General features: G+C 49.7%; 1 protein-coding gene across 3 annotated transcripts; it reads left to right on the forward strand.

Annotated features, from left to right (window-relative positions):
* The first annotated feature begins 368 nt into the window (after positions 1 to 368).
* NAGA (alpha-N-acetylgalactosaminidase) lies at positions 369 to 9,310 on the forward strand. 3 transcript variants are annotated; one of them, XM_082420656.1, is made up of 10 exons: positions 369 to 496; positions 1,124 to 1,215; positions 2,028 to 2,163; positions 2,712 to 2,883; positions 3,764 to 3,941; positions 4,268 to 4,362; positions 5,125 to 5,286; positions 6,826 to 7,023; positions 8,071 to 8,214; positions 8,679 to 9,310. In XM_082420656.1, exons 2-10 carry the CDS (start codon positions 1,200 to 1,202, stop codon positions 8,811 to 8,813), a joined length of 1,236 nt encoding a protein of 411 aa, XP_082276782.1. In that variant the 5' UTR covers positions 369 to 496; positions 1,124 to 1,199; the 3' UTR covers positions 8,814 to 9,310. The 3 variants fall into 3 exon arrangements, with proteins under 3 accessions (XP_082276782.1, XP_082276781.1, XP_082276783.1); XM_082420655.1 differs by lacking the exon at positions 369 to 496 and adding an exon at positions 550 to 702; XM_082420657.1 differs by lacking the exon at positions 369 to 496 and adding an exon at positions 650 to 671.
* The last annotated feature ends 7,958 nt before the right edge of the window (positions 9,311 to 17,268 follow it).

Here is a 17,268-nt window from a genome sequence, read left to right on the forward strand (position 1 = left end):
TGGCAGGTGTCTGGGGCCAGTTATGTTTGAGATGCCCAGTGATCATCCAAGTGAAGGTGCCAAGAATGAAGTGCTTGGTACCTAGCGGTTGCTCAATAAGTATTTGATGAATGAAAGAGGAAGGAATATGCAAAGTGCCTGGATAAGAATAATGGGTGGTCCAAGTGTCAGGTAGGGAAGGAGGGTCTCCTGGCTTTGAAAGAGCTGTGTCCTCCACCTGGTTTGCTTTCTCCCACCCATCCTCCTCGTGGTGCCTATTCATCTTCCACTACTGTTTGTGAGCGGCTTACTACGGGCCCTGCTTCAGGGCATTCTCCCATTTTTCTTAAAAAAGCCCTCAGCAGGTATTCACGCCACAGCTATTTATTGAGCGTCATCTACAGTGCACTATCCTCGCCTTCAGGGAACCCAGCAGAGGTGAAAGGACTAGCTTCACGTGAAGCCGCGGTTGGCTCGTGCCTGCCTCGGGGGCGCGCAGAGCCGGAGCTCGAAGGAGGTGGGGCTTTGGGAGGTTCCGAGGGCTTACTGGGCCGGTAGAGGGCGGGGCGGGACGTTGCTAGGGGGATTCTGTTAGGTTCTCCGGGGAAGGTTAGCCGCAGTGAGGCCCCGCCCCTCTGGAACGCCAGAGGCGAATCAGGTGACTGCGGTGGTGGCTGGTTCCGGAGACCGAGGCAGGCGGCAGTTCCGCGGGAGTTGGAAGGGGTGAGTGTCAAATGTGGACTCTGGTTGGGGTCCCCGTGCTGGGCCGCTGGGCCTGCGGTCTTTGGGGACGAGGGGCGGCAACCCAGACTCGGAGGGAATGCGGAGCCTGGTCCCGGCCCGCCGCTTCCGTTCTTCCTGGGCGTCCTCGAGCCTGTCGCTGCCTCTCTCTGACCCCAGTCTGGCAGAGGGCCGCCCTTGGGCGCTCGGGGTTCCCAGCAGTGCAGAGGGGGTGCGGTCTAACGTCCAAGATGCCTTGTTTAGTATTTCCTCAGGAAGAACCCAGGCTCGGGGAAGTGATGGCTGGGGGAGGGGGGGAGCTGTGAGAGGGCGTGGGGACCCAGTGTGGGATCCACACCCAAGGTTAAGGGCTGCAGGGCTAGCCAGGCAGTAGTGACCCCAGTGCTTTTCTAACGTTTCTTAGCTTCCAAAGCCCAACATATAAAGCTGGTAAAAGCAGAGCAGATCTGGTCAGGTCCTGAGACGCTGAGTCCAGAGCGATGTTGCTGAAGACAGGTACCTACACGGACGGGGGTGGCTTTGGGAGGGTAGGTGACCAGTTGGGGGTGGGAGCTACCTGGAGGAAGTTCCAGTCCTGTGGTGTCTGGGCCTCCTTCCCTGATGTGGGTGTGTGGGGAGACATGTTCCTCTCTTATTCTTGGAAGTGGGCCAGGAAAGGAGAAGGTGCTCCCCACCTAGGAATCAGTTCCCCTCCAAAGGGGCCTCTTCCCTGCTCACCCCCTCTACCCCAAAGCACAGAGGCCCTATCTTATTAACATCAACATGTAATGAGAACAGCCCTGTAAAGTCAGTACAGTGATTCCATCTTGCAGATAAAGAAACTGAGGCCCTAGAGGGAAAGTGAGCTGGCTGGGTGCAGGTCCAACCGGCTGACCTCTTAAGCCCTTCTGAAGCCTCTTGGGTGTCTATGGAGAACAGAGAGCCCTGGATGGGACTCAGGAGACCTGGAGTCCGGCTACAGTGTACTGTCAAGTTCTGTGTGAATGGAGTGGGAGGAGCTGGTCAGGGTGTAGAAAGGATATGACCTCAGGTGTTAGTTTTTGATAATTCCAGCACTGCTGTGGTAACAGCAAAGTGGGAATCTGGGCCTCAAACACGTCGCCCCACCCCAGGCACCGTCCGGCCCACTCGCAGCACTCCTGGAGCCAGGATTTGCAGGAAGAGCCCATTCCACCTTAAGCGCGAGAGTCTAGTTCCCCTAATGTGCAGGCCAGCAGCCTCTGCAGGGCTGGGCAGCATGTGGATGGGGTGGGGTGAGGGCTGGAGCTATAGGAGCCACTCACAGTTATCCTTCCAACCCCCTGCAGTGCTCTTGCTGGCCTTGGTGGCCCAGGTGCTGGTTCTGGAGAATGGGCTCCTGCGGAAGCCACCCATGGGCTGGCTGGCCTGGGAACGCTTCCGCTGCAACACTGACTGTAACGAGGACCCGAAGAACTGCATCAGGTGAGTAAGGTCTGCACCACCCGACAGGCTTGCCTAGGGCCCTCACAGAGTGGGAGCAGGGAGTGGGGGTCAGCTAGGAAAGAGGGCAGGGTTAGAGCCCCCCATCCCAGAGAGAAAGCAACCAGAGGTGACTTTTGAGACCTCTGACACTCAGCTTCATGACCAGCTTGGGGCCTCTGTGGTGACCTCAGGCCTGTGGGGCAGGGACCCTGTGGTGGACGCAGCCCCTGAGATAATGGAAAGGAGATAACAGTTAAGGGCCAGGCCAGACCCCACGTGCTTCCCACTGGCCCAGTCCTGCTTCTTGGCTTGGGGGCCGAATCACTCCTCTTGCTCTACCCTGCTCATGGCTCATGACATAATCCTTGGTATCCCTTACACTTGTTACCTGGCTTAGTCTTCAGCTGACAGCAAGGCCATGGTACTTGTAGGCCGGATTCACACTCAGAGCATCTAAGAAGTTTGAAAAGCTCTGAGGAAGGTGGGGTGGGGTTAAGGTTAGGCCTGTGCTGGGCCACTGAGCAGCCCTGGCCCCTACCCCTCGCCAGTGAGCGGCTCTTCATGGAGATGGCTGACCGGCTGGCACAGGATGGATGGCGGGACCTGGGCTACGTGTACCTTAACATCGATGACTGCTGGATTGGTGGACGTGACGCCAAAGGCAACCTGGTGCCTGATCCCAAGCGCTTCCCCAACGGCATGGCCTTCCTGGCAGACTATGTGAGCCCCACCCCAGCCCTGCCCCTTGGCCTGGGGGCCAGACCCCTCTTTCCACCCCATCCGACTTAGGGCTCATTTCTATAATCCCTGCTTGAGAACTCACAGTCTGGTGGAGGAAATAGATTCATGGACAGGTAGTTTTGACCCACTGTAGTGGGTGAGAGCAAGGAAGGACATCTTATTCAGCCTGGGATTTCAGGAAGGTTCTCTGGAGGAAGCAGTTCTTGAGCTGATACCGGAGAGATGGCATTCAAGGCAGAGGGAATGGCAGAAGCAAATGCTTAGAGGCCAGAAACAGCCCATGCAAGGTGTGTGTGTTGGAGGGAGGGGAAGCATCATGGTTGGCAGAGGCCAGGCCAGCAAGCTGAGACCCTTTCCTTTGGGCTTTAGGGAGTCATTGAAGGTATCTATCTATCTATCTATCTATCTATCTATCTATTTATTTATTTATTTATTATTTATTTATTATTTTAAATTAATTAATTAATTTATTTTTGGCTGCGTTGGGTCTTCGTTGCTGTGCGCAGGCTTTCTCTAGTTGCGGTGAGCGGGGGCTACTCTTTGTTGGGTGCGCAGGCTTCTCATTGCGGTGGCTTCTCTTGTTGCAGAGTGCGGGCTCTAGGCTCGTGAGCTTCAGTACTTGTGGCATGCGGGCTCAGTAGTTGTGGCTCACGGGCTGGCTTAATTGCTCCGCGGCATGTGGGATCTTCCGGGACCAGGGCTCGAACCCGTGTCCCCTGCATTGGCAGGCAGATTCTTAACCACTGCGTCACCAGGGAAGTCCCATCATTGAAGGTTTTAATGGGGCCTGGTCAGATATGCCTGGGAGGCGGCTCCTTGAGGTCCTGCCTGAGCCCAGTGTGTTCTCAACCCCCCACAGGCTCATTCCCTGGGCCTGAAGCTGGGCATCTACGGGGACATGGGCAACTTCACCTGCATGGGTTACCCAGGCACCACGCTAGACAAGGTGGTCCAGGATGCTCAAACCTTCGCCAAGTGGAAGGTGGACATGCTGAAGCTGGATGGCTGCTTCTCAACCCCCGAGGAACGGGCCGAGGGTGGGTCCCACAACTGGCTGGGGGCCATGAGGTAGACAGGGAGGGGTGGCCATGGAGGGCCCCGCAGTGCCCATCTGTCTGTATGGCCCCTAGGGGGTAGCGTTTCCCAATTCCCCTCACCCAGGGCCTAGGGGGATCTTGGCTCCCAGACTCCCTAAAGATGGGATGGTACCATGCCCTACCTGGGAAGTGTTTGCAGCTCTGGGTACAGGGGAAGCACCTCCTTGAACCGTAGTTTCCTCCCATTTGGTGGGAGGTTTGGGCTGAGGCCCCAGATTTCATCTTGTGTCTCTTCATCCTAAAACGTGAGGTTTGGACTTCTCCAGGGTACCCCAAGATGGCTGCTGCCCTGAATGCCACAGGCCGCCCCATCGCCTTCTCCTGCAGTTGGCCAGCCTACGAAGGGGGCCTCCCCCCAAAGGTAAGCCATTCTGTGCACCCGTTCTGTGCAATGCTCCTCATACCCAGGAATCCTTGCCTTCTGTGCAGTCAGGGCTCCTCTCATCATAGTTGCTCACATGCTGATTTGTAGGTCTAGGAAAGGGTCATAAGCACCTGAGTGGGCCTGAGGCAGCCCAGGGTCTTAGAGGAGACACTTGTCAGGTGGGCTGAAGGGATGGGTATCCAAGGCATGGGAACCATATGTCATGTGCTGACACAGCACCCAACAAGCAGTCAGAATCCTGGGTTTTGCCGAGTAGGCTAGGAGATCCAGAAGGCTGGTGAGGCCAGGCAGGCGGGGCCTAGCCTCTGAAAGGCCTTGTGGGCATCTCACCAAGGACCCTTCAGCATGTAGGGTGCTAGAAAGGGTGGAATCAGACTTGCAGACTGGAGGGAGAACCCTGGCAGAGGGTGGGACTCACTGAGAGAACACGGGGGTGGGTGTGTGGTAGGGAAGGTTATGAGTACACCAGCCTGGGTCCATACCCTGGGCTTGGCCCCAGCTGGCATGAGAGGGAGGGGTAGGCTTCTGGCACCAGCGCGCATGGAGGAGAGGCCTGGGCAGCCCCAGAGCAGAGCCACTCCCTCCGAGGCCTTCCTCATCCTGAACACGCTCAAGGTCTGTTCTCTTCCCCCTTCCCTACCCTCTGTGTCTCCTGCTGAGGCTCCCCAGCCCCTGTGTAGGGCCCCAGGCAGCAGAGTGTGACTCTGGTGTTGGACTCTGCCTTCCCCCCAAATCCAGGTGAACTACACTCTGCTGGCGGACATCTGCAACCTCTGGCGCAACTATGACGACATCCAGGACTCCTGGAGGAGCGTGCTCTCCATCCTGGACTGGTTTGTGACCCACCAGGACATTCTGCAGCCGGTGGCAGGCCCTGGGCACTGGAACGACCCAGACATGGTACCAGCATGGAGGGGGATGGCCCAAGGCCAACTGCCCTATGCTGTCTTCCTGGACGCTCATTGCCAGGTTCTAGATCAGCATCTCAGAAACGTGTCCTTGAACCAGCCGTGCTGGACTTGCCTTGGGGGCTTACAATTCTGTTCCCAGGGCCCCACCCCACCTCTTGGCTCAGAATGTTCAGAGAGGGCCTGGGAATGCCCATTGTTAACAGTCTTCCCAGGCGGTTCTGATGTGTCTTGAAACTTGAGAACTTGATCTGTAGTGACTCTTGTGTAAGACACTATTCCTCTGTAGGGTGAAGATCACAAACAGTCCACACTCTCTTGCCATTCCCTCCCTAGACGCTTTGCCAGGTCTGCCTCTGACCCCTCGCTCAATGCTCTGTAGTGTTACTCTCCACAGGCAGAACTGGCCTCTCATACCTACCTCACTCATAGCCCTGATCACTTAAATTTCTTTGCAATTTATCTTACAGTTTTATAGCTATCTCTTCATTTAGTCAACAAGTATTTACTTTCAGTGATGATTATAATAATTACAAATACTAGGCCAGATGTAGAGGTGCCTGGAGAAACAGAAATTGACCTGCTTTAGAGTTCCAGCTCCAGCTCTGCCACTTACCTTGGGCACGTGACTTAATTTTTTCTGTGACTCAGCTTTGTCAATTGGAAAATGGAAATAATAATAGTAGCTACTATATGTATAGGGTTGTTTTGAGGGTTCAAAGGATGACCCTTTATTTTTATTTTATTTTTTTTTAGGCCAGCGCATGGCTGATGTTGCAAACAGCCATGCGAGGGAGCTGACCTTCACTGACCTGCTAGGCACCAGGCCCAGGGCCAAGTACTTTTTTAAAAATTATTTTATTTTTTGGCCGTGCCACACGGCGTGCGGGATCTTAGTTCCCCAACCAGGGATGAAACCTGCTCCCCCTGCAGTGGGAGTGAGGAGTCCTAACTGCTGGACCACCAGGGAAGTCCCCAAAGGATGACCCTTTAAATGCTTGGCATGGTTTGGCACATATACAGTGCTTAGTTAAATTGGTGTCACTAAGTACACAACAGTGTTGAGTTAGCAATAATCGTTTGTGTCCTGTTGGTGTATTGGTTGCCCTGGGGACAGGAGTGCCCGTGGGTGTAGTCAGCTGTCGTTAGGGCAGGTGGGTGGCTAGTGGCAGGAGCAGAGACTCTGTCCAGGTCTGGTTTACTACCATCCTGGCTGTATTTCTTGACTTGCATATTCCAGTTTATAAATGCTTTTGGCAACAGGATCCATTGGATCCTCTGAACAACCTGTGACATGGTCAGAGCATATTATCACCCCTATCTTCTTGATGGAAGAAAAAACCTGAGGCTCTGAAAAGTGACCTGACCCACCCCAAGGCCACGCTGCTGGGGAATGGTGTTTGCAGAACCAGGACCCACACCTGGCCGTCCTCCCCCATCTCTGTCTTCTCTTGCTACAAGTTTAGGGTTGGTCCCCACGCCCACCGCCCTGAAGAGGGCAGAGCTGAGCAATCCTCTTTTCTGCCCCCAGTTGCTCATTGGGAACTTTGGCCTCAGCTTCGAGCAAGCCCGGGCCCAGATGGCCCTGTGGACGGTGCTGGCAGCCCCCCTCTTCATGTCCACGGACCTGCGTACCATCTCCGCCCAGAACATGGACATTCTGCAGAATCCACTCATGATCAAAATCAACCAGGATCCCTTAGGCATCCAAGGACGCAGGATTCTCAAGGTACTGGGGGTCTGCAGGCCAGAGGTTCAGGGGTCGGGACTGGGCCTCTGAAATCCGCTCAATCCCTCGTAGTTGCATTCAGTCGAAGTCTGTACTGGGAGCTGCTTCGACTGTCCCTCACTTGCCTGGGTAAGAGCAGGGCCAGAGCAGGACAGCTCGTGGGATTTGGGGAAGGGAGACATCACCACAGGTGCACACGGGATCAGTGTGGCCCCTCGGTTTGGAACTACAAGACTTCTGCACAAGTCTGTGAGGGCTGGCAGAGAACTAGGGCTTGCCTTCAGAGTTTAGGAGTTGTTTGAGCCATGGAGGACAACTACTAACTAGTTCTAGTGTATACTAGTTGTTGAGCACCTACTGTGTGCTAGACATTCTAGATAGATTTTCTCAGAAGGTCGATGCTCCTTCCCTGTTTTACAAATGAGGAAACTTAGACTTGAAGAGTCTCAGTAACTTTATACCAAGGCCACACAATTGGTAAGTGGTACAACAGGACTAGATGCCAATAGTGTCACCTCAAAGCTTGTGCTCGTTGCCCAGATCCTTGCCTCTCTAGTAAAAGGAAATCTACACCAATATAGGAGGCACCTGCTGAACTGGTGATGCCCAGAGGCGATAACTAATCCTGCCAGAGGGGCTGATGGTGGAGCCAGGCCCAGGGGCCTTCTGGAGGCTGTGGCTTCACCCTCCTGGCTGCTCAGGGCAGAGCTCATCGTTCTAACTGGACGGTGCCAGGGGCTGTCCACGTCTGTCTCTCCCGTAATCCTGTAAGCTCTCTGAGGCAGGACCTCATGCAGCATTTATCTGTGTCCTGGCCTGGGGCCTGGCACAGAGTGAGTGTCGGGGAGCGTCTGCTGAGTCAGGGAAGGAAGAAAGGAAGGTAGAGTTAGACGAATTGGGTGCTGGAGGGCTGTGGTTTCCCCTCCAAGCTTCTGCCTGACACGGAACTGTGAGCTGGCGAGACCCAGAGCTCAAGGGAGGGTTGGGAAGGGAGCTTCAGGGCCTGCTGAGCAGGGACCCCAGCCAGTAGCCACCTTCTGCGCCCAGGAGAAATCCCACATTGAAGTGTACGTGCGGCCCCTGGCCAATGAGGCCAGCGCCATAGTCTTCTTCAGCCGCAGGACAGATATGCCGTATCACTACCGGACCTCCCTCGCCCGGCTGAACTTCTCCAGCTCCAAGGTGTATGAGGTGAGTGCCCTGCTACCTGCAGCGCTTTGGGTTTCCCTGAGGGTGTTGCTGGGTCCTCACGCACACAGGGGCCCCTTCACTCACACACCGTCCCCTAAGCCGTGGGCCTTGGGTCCTCTGGCTGGTGCTGTGCTCTGCACTGGTGTTTTCAAGCTACACAAATGAACTACCGTGTGTAAATGAGTCCCGTCAGCCCCCGAGGCCGCGTGTTTCCCCTCTTCAGTCTTGCTGGCACATTTCTCAGGTTCTTGGTGGGCTGAGCCCTCACCACTGCCAGTACTTGGGCATCTGTTGGCTTTGCCAGAGGGGAAGTGATGGGGACTCAGGCTCCCACTTCTGTAGGGCATGCTGGAGGCTCAACACAGGCCAAAGTCCAGGCTCTTACATCCCCTTGGCTGGCGGGTGGGGGGTTGTCCCTGTGCAGCCATTCTTAGGGTGGCACAGTGCTGTCCTCCCCCCTGCAGGCCCAGAACGTCTACACGGGTGACATCATCAGTGGCCTCCAGGATAAAACCAACTTCACATTGATCATCAACCCTTCCGGGGTGGTGATGTGGTACCTGTATCCTATCAGGAAGCTGGGGACGCCCCAGCAGTGAGGAGCTGGGACGTGTGACAGGCTGTGGCAGCACCACTGAGCCCAGACCACGGAGGTTCCACGTGCTGAGGGCCAGTAGGTGGGGTCCTCTGCTACCCATCAGACCCAAAGTGCAATCTCAGGGCCAGGTTCTACGCCCTGCACAAGTGTGAACTCTCTTGGAAACTTGTCTTCGGGAGACTTCCTGTGGCCTTTCTGGCCTCTACCTCATCTGTACAGCCCCACGGATGTTGCTGAACAACTCAGCCAGCCTCCTCAGCCCCCATAGGCAGAGGCACCGATACTTGTCAGGATTCTAGTCTCTGACCTTCTTTTTACTGACTCTGAAATCAGGATTTGGAATTTTCTTAAAATTAGGAGTGGAGCTCTGACCTCTTGTCGGGAAGTCCCGTGAATTATGTGATTGACTTTCCTGCCCGGAGAAGGCCTTACAGGCTGACACTGCCTGAGAGTGACCTTGGTTCCTTCGGGTCACCAATAAAGCTGTTCTTTAGTCAAGTGGTTGTAATATGGACCTGGGGCCATGGGCTGGTCAGGTGGGGACTCTGGGTGGCACTACACAAGGTGCTGGTTTCAGATTTCACCTCACATGGAAGATGTATGGCCTCTTCTGGCCCCTCATTCCACAGCGACCTGCAGATTGTACTTCTGGCCATGCCAGGCTTGCGTCCCACCCCAGTTATCCCTGCTGTGCCCAGCATCATGGTGGTGGTAACAGCACAGTGAGGCAGACTAGTGATGGTCCCAGGCCCTCTTCCCCACCCCATTCAGATGTTACAGGGTCTGCCAGCCACTGCCCCCACTCAGCAGCCCCTCTGCTGCACAGTGAAAGGCCCTTGACCTGCTAAGGAACGTTGCGTTACCGTCTTCGGCCTCTTTCAGCTCCTCTCCCCCTTTCTGACAGGGCTTCGCGCAGTGACGCTCCTGGGCTGGGTGCAGCCGAGGGCAGTCAGCTCTGCCTTTCTCCCACAGGGCTTGTGTAGCTTGTCCTCTGCCCACCAGTGGCCCCAGCTCCTCCCTTAGTTTCTCCTCTCCTAACCTGGCTGCAGAGGAGTTTCAAATCCCTCAGCTATGTCCAAAGAAAGGTCCAGGGGCTCTTTGTGTCTTAAAATATATATCCTGCTCCTCCTCCTAGGGAAAGGGGTATTAAAGAATGGCAGGTTCTTGACTGCCTTCCTTTGGTACCTATTTCCCAAGCCCTCTTTTTAGCTACGGCCTCAGGGCACCTGTCTTCCTTAGTGGCTCTTGTTCCCCTTTGGAAAGCTGGCAGCAGACCAGGCTAGGTAAGTTCTCCTTGTGCTTTGAATGTGGGAGTGCCCAGTACCTCAGGCTTTGCATGGTTCTGCCCTGTGGGAACTCTTCTGGGTGGATCTCCCATTTTCCCTCCCTCAGGGTTTAAGGTCGTTGTATTTGGAGTATGTTATAAAGAGCTCACAAACGTACATTTTATAGTGTAATTTAAGATTTCTGGAGCTTCACTGATTGAGTCTGGGGTCATCAGAGGAAGCTCCCTTTCCCCAGTTGGTGTCTTGAGGCTGTGGATCACTTAGGACAGAAGCCTACTTCATCCCAGGCCTCTGCCCTTTGAGGTCTGTCACCCTATGCATAGCTCCAGCTTCGGGTCTTGGTCATAGTGCTGTTCAAGCCAAGAGGAATGGTTTCGGGCAGGAACACTCCTTTCGCTAGCCCCAGGAAAGAAATCTTTTCCACCCCCCCGGGATGTGGTGGAGACTACCAGACTTGGGAGTTGGGGCCAAGGACCAGCATGGATTTGACCAGTCAATTCCTTTGCCTCCCAGACACAGAGATAGTTACATGTCTTTACTTGCTGTATGACTTTATCCTGAGGGTACCTGACTGGTTCTATCACGTTAGCCTTTATTCTCTTAACGCACACTCTGTCTTCCAGGACATTGTTTTACTCCCTTCCGCCCAAGGCCAGTATGGGACTAAATTAATTTTTCCCAGTTCAAGGCAGCCTTGTCTGGACCCAAGGGTACCCCTTCTGTTTTTTAAAATACATTTTATTATAGAAATGTTTGAACATAAAAATAAAATGGTAAGTGAACCTCCATGTACCCATCACCCAGATCCAACAACCATCAACATGTGCCATTATTTCATATCTCTCCTCCCACACATACTTTTTTTGCATGTAAGCTGGAGTATTTGAGAGCAAATCAAAGAAAACTCTAACCACCTCTATGTAGCTCTAACAGATAATAGGGTCTTGAATATACAATTTTCTTTTCCAACAAAATAAAATTTTTAATCTTATAACCAGTCTGTGTTCAGTTTTTGCCAGCTGTGTTGGTTTTTTGTTTGTTTCTGTTTTGTTTGTTGTTGTTTTGTTTGTTTGTTTGGCTGCACCCTACAGCTTGCGGGATCTCAGTTCTCAGACCAGGGACTGAACCCGGGCCACAGCAGTGAAAGTCTGGAATCCTCACCCATGTGGCCACCAGGGGACTCCCACCAGTTGTTTCAAAAATATTTTTCCATAGTTTATTTGAATCAAAATCCAAGCAAAGGGTCAACAAAAATGGTCCCATAAGAACCACCGAAAGTTTGCTCTCTCTATAAGACCAATGAAAAATCTGCCATATATAATCAGAATCAACTTTAAACTCTGGAAATTAACCAAAGGCTTTCAGTAACCCAGAGAGTGTTCAGTCAAAAAAGACAGTAGAATCTTGGTAAGAACAGAAAGCTTTTTAGAGTTTTTAACTTACCCTAGTACCAGATTTTAAGTCAGCTATTTAAAATATGTTCAAAGAGCTAAAGGAAACCATGTCTAAAGAACTAGAGGAGATAAGAATGGTGTCTCACCAGATAGAGACTATCAGTAAAGAGACAACTTATAGAAAGGAACCAAATAGAAATTCTAGAGTTGAAAAGTACAGTAACTGAGATAAAAATTTCACTAGAGGGGCTCAGCAGACATGACCAAGCAGAAAAAAATCAGCAAATTTGAAGATAGGTCCGTTGAAATTAACCTATCCAAGGAATAGAAAGGAAAATGAAGAAAAATTAACAGAGGCTCAGAGACCTATGACACACCATGCAGCATAGATATAAGGGGACGAGAAAGGGCAGAAAGAATATTTGAAGAAATGATGGCTCAAAACTTTGCATATTTGATGACCAGTATTAATCTATACATCAAAAAAGCTCAACAAACTACCAGTAGGATAAAGTCAAAGAGATCCGTACCTAGACACATCATAATCAAACTCTCAGAAGACAAAGGGAGAATTTTGAAAGCAAGACAGAAGTGACTCATCACATACAAGGGAATATACTTTGAGATGAATGAAGACAAGTACACAACACCAAAAATACTAAAACAGAACATACCAAAACTTATGGAGTCAAAGTAGTGACCAGAGGGAAATTAATAGCTGTGATTTGCCTATATTAAAAAGAGTGAAAAGACAACCCACACAATGGGAGAAAATATCTGCAATTCATATATCTGATAAGGGATTTGTATTTAAAATATATAAATAACTCGTAACTCAGTAAAAAGACAACCTAATTTTAAACTGGGCAAAGGATCTGAATAGACATTTTTCCAAGGAAGATATGCAAATGGCCAATGCTCAACATCACTAACCATTAGGGAAATGCAAATAAAAACAACTGAGATACCACTTCACACCCAAAAGGGTGGCTAGAAGAGTCAGATAATAATAAGTGTTAGCAAGGCTGTGGAGAAATTGGAACCCCTCATATGCTCATATGCTGCTGATAGGAATGTAAAACTGGTACAGCTACTGTGGGAAATGGTCTGGCAATTCCTCAAATGGTTAAGCAGAGTTACCACATGACCCAGCAGTTCCACATCTAGGTATGTACCCCAAAAAAATGAAAACATACGTCTACACAAAACCTTATACACAGATGTTGATAGCAGCATTGTTCATAACAGCCAAAAAGTGGAAACAACCTAAATGTCCTCCAACTGATTAATGAATAAACAAAATGTGGTTCACCATACAATGGAATATTATTCAACCACAAAAGTAAAGAACTGCCGCATGAGGATATTAGGCTGAGTGAAATAAGCCAGTCACAAAAAAACAAATACTATATGATTCCATTTATATGAGGTATCTAAAGTAGTCTATAGAAACAGAAAGTAGGATGATAGTTGGCAGGGGTTTGGGGGAGAGGGAAATGGGAGTTCAATGGGTATAGAGTTTCAGTTTTGCGAAATGAAAAAGTTCTAGAGATCCATTGCACAACAATGTGAGTATAGTTAACAGTACTGCAGTGTACACTTAAAAATGGTTAAGAAGATAAACTGTGTTGTGTTTTTTACTATATATATATATATATATCCCTGAGAGTGAACCAGAAGATGCCCAGCATTTTAGGGATGGTGGCTGTGAAAAAGTCCAGGTCAATAAGAGTCCAACATGGCTAGAATACAGTACATGAGCTCGTGGAGAATACGCTCAGTCTGGATTACAGACAGCAGCATTCCTCAGGAAAGCAACAGTATACACAAAAGGGGAATCCAATCCAGATGTGCACATCTTCCAGCCCTGGGATGCCCAAGAGAAGGAATGAAGAAGGATGGAACTGGGTGTCATTAGGAATGGACATCTTCTCTACCACTATTGGTGATTGTGTGTATCAGATATATCAGAGTCAGATGTCAGCTTCCCATTAATGATTCTTGCTCTATTTCCTTCTTTTTCCAGACTCCTGGTAAAATGCAGTACAATCTTGTAATATTCCCTTTCTCCCATTCAATGTTATCCAAACTTTTCTGCCGTCTTTACCCGATCAGATGGCTCCAGGAATAGAGCCATCCTCACTCTTTCCCAGATCATTCCCATCCATGAAAGGGTGAACAAGAAGAGGGGGAGAAGAATATCATCTGTCAGTTGGATATTCAGGGTAAAGAGTAAGAATTTTTCAAGTGGGGTGACGTCAGCAACATGGCTGAATAAGACAGCCCTCACATATCCCTGCACTCAACAACAATTTGGCATCCATCCACAGACAGAAGTGCCTTGTAGCACCTGTGGGATCCAGCACCATGTGCCAAGAGACCCAGGAGAAGTCTCACCCACCCGTGCATCAGGTAATAGGCATGCGGACCTCGGTCCTGGCTGGAGACCCTGCAGTGGCCTGTGAACCGGCTCCAGCCCCTCTCAGCCACAGTGTGGGAGACCCTGGAGAACAATGTCTTAAGACAATCACCCTGGGCTTCCCCGGTGGCGCAGTGGTTGGGAGTCTGCCTGCCGGTGCAGGGGACACGGGTTCGAGCCCTGGTCTGGGAGGATCCCACATGCTGCGTAGCGACTGGGCCCATGAGCCACAACTGCTGAGCCTGCGCGTCTGGAGCCTGTGCTCCGCAACGGGGGCGGGGGGGGCCGCGACAGTGAGAGGCCCGCGCACGGCGATGAAGAGTGGCCCCCGCTCGCCGCAACTGGAGGAGGCCCTCGCACAGAAACTAAGACCCAACACAGCCAAAAATAAATAAATAAATAAATAAATAAATTTATAAAAAAAAAAAAGACAATCACCCACAGACGAACGAGCCTTTGTGGAAGTCCAGGTTTCCAGTGGAGAAGTTCCAGCACACCACTGGAGAAAGAAAATAGAGGTCTGGACACATTGGAGAGGAAAAGAGGAAGAGTTTGATTTTACCCACATCACCCCTCCCCCAAGGCAGCACAGCTCAGTACCGGGTGAGACGTTCTTGGCCGTTGATTTCTCCCACAGGGGAAAGTGAAGCATGCCAGTGCGCACCTGACTTCCCCAGCTGCGTGGGACATTGCCAAAGAGGCACATTTCTCTCTCATTCCATCCAGAGTACGGAGTCGTGAGCTGGCTGATGCGGGGGTGGGGAAAGGCTGGGAGAGTGGCAGATAGGACTCTTGGAGGGCATTAAAGGATGCAGATCCTACTAACTGTGCTGCAGACTCCAAGGAGCCTGCCCAGGAGCTGCTGGGGACACCTTGCTTGCAGATCCCCCCACCTGGCCTGTAGGCACCTCCAGTGCTCCGTGTGCCTCACCCACTCACACCCCTACCCTGTGGCCAGCTCTCTGTGCACACTCCTGGGGGTGGTGAGAGTGAGCTTTGGCAGACAGCTTGTGAGCATATGTAGAAAGCCAGCCTGAGTCTGCAGGCGAGGGAGAGACCACACACTTGAGCTTTAGCTCAGCCCTTGGGAAAACAAAAGGGAGGCTGTCAGCACCTGGCTTGGTGTGTTGCAGGATCCAGAGAAGGTAAACAAGCTTAAGAATTCTGCCACAAGAGGGCGCAAGAAGCATGGTGGAGGTGTATCCATAGATGGTCTGAGAAAGCCTCAGCATCTCTAGCAGGACTGATGGTAGGGATTTCTCTCCCAAAGTCAGTTAGTGAAAATTGGAGAAGGTGCCCACTACTGCAAGTGTGAAGACAAAAATGTGAGACTCCAAGGAACGTGAAAAATCAAGGAAACATGACACTACCACAGGATCACAACAATCTTCTAGTAACTGACCTCAAAGACATGGAGATCTGCAGTTTACCTGATAAAGAATTCAAAATAGCTGTTTTAAGGAAGCTCAACGAGCTACAAGAAAACACAGAAAGGCAATTCAACAAAATCAGGAAAATTAGACATGAATAAAATGAGAAGTTTAACAAAGAGATAAATCATTTAAAAAAAGAACCAAACAGAAATTTTGGAGCTGAAGAATACAATGAATGAAATGCAAAATGCAATAGAGAGAGAGCATCAATGACCAGCAGAATGGAGCAATCAGGAGAAAAAAAATCTGTGAATTCCAAAACAGGAACTTTAAAATTACCCAGTCAGAGGACAACAAAGGAAAAAGAATAAAAAAGAATTAAGACTACAGTAATCAAGACAATATGGTACTGGCACAAAAACAGAAATACAGATCAATGGAACAGGATAGAAAGCCCAGATATAAACCCATGCACCTATGGTCAACTAATCTGTGACAAAGGAGGCAAGGATATACAATGGAGAAAAGATAGTCTCTTCAATAAGTGGTGATGAGAAAACTGGACAGCTACATGTAAAAGAATGAAATTAGAACACTACCTAACACTATACACAAAAATAAACTAAAAATGGATTAAAGACCTAAATGTAAGACCGGACACTGTAAAACTCTTAGAGGAAAACATAGGAAGAACACTCCATGACATAAATCACAGCAAGATCTTTTTTGACCCACCTCCTAAAGTAATGAAAATAAAAACAAAAATAAACAAATGGGACCTAATGAAACTTAAAAGCTTTTGCAAAGCAAAGGAAACTATAAACAAGATGAAAAGACAACCCTCAGAATGGGAGAAATATTTGCAAATGAATCAACAGACAAAGGATTAATCTCCAAAATATATAAACAGCTCATGCAGCTCAATATTAAAAAAACAAACAACCCAATCAAAAAATGGGCAGAAGACCTAAATAGACATTTCTCTAAAGAAGACATACAGATGGCCAAGAGGCACATGAAAAGCTGCTTAACATCACTAATTATTAGAGAAATGCAAATCAAAACTACAGTGAGGTATCACCTCACACCAGTTAGAATGGGCATCATCAGAAAATCTACAAACAACAAATGCTGGAGAGGGTGTGGAGAAAAGGGAACCCTCTTGCACTGTTGGTGGGAATGTAAATTGATACAGCCACTATGGAGAACAGTATGGAGGGTCCTTAAAAAACTAAAAATAGAATTACCATATGACCCAGCAATTCCACTACTGGGCATATACCCAGAGAAAACCATAATTCAAAAAGACACATGCACCCCAATGTTCATTGCAGCACTATTTACAATAGCCAGGTCATGGAAGCAACGTAAATGCCCATCGACAGATGAATGGATAAAGAAGTTGTGGTACATATATACAATGGAATATTACTCAGCCATAAAAAGGAACGAAATTGGGTCATTTGTAGAGACGTGGATGGATCTAGAGACTGTCATAGAGTGAAGTAATTCAGAAAGAGAAAAACAAATATTGTATATTAATGCATATATGTGGAATCTAGAAAAATGGTACAGATGAACCAGTTTGCAAGGCAGAAATAGAGATACAGACATAGAGAACAAACGTACAGACACCAAGGGGGGAAAGCTGGCGGGGGGGAGGTGGTGGTGGGATGAACTGGGAGATTGGGATTGACATGTATACACTAATATATATAAAATAGATAACTAATAAGAACCTTCTATATAAAAAAAATAAAATTCAAAATAAAGAATTAAGAAAGCCTATATGATCTATAGGATACCATCAAAAGAAGCAATCTGCAAATTATTGGAGTCCCAGAAGGAGAATAGAGGGAGAAGGCAGAAATAATGGCTGAGAATTCCCAAATCTGGGGAGAGATATGGTTATCCAAGTTTATGAAGCTTATAAGTCACTAAGCAAACCCAACTTCAAGAGATCTTCTCCTGGATACATTATGAT

The sequence above is a fragment of the Balaenoptera physalus genome (genome assembly GCF_965194825.1).
Source record: "Balaenoptera physalus genome assembly, chromosome: 13".
In the NCBI taxonomy this organism is placed as follows: Eukaryota; Metazoa; Chordata; class Mammalia; order Artiodactyla; family Balaenopteridae; genus Balaenoptera; species Balaenoptera physalus.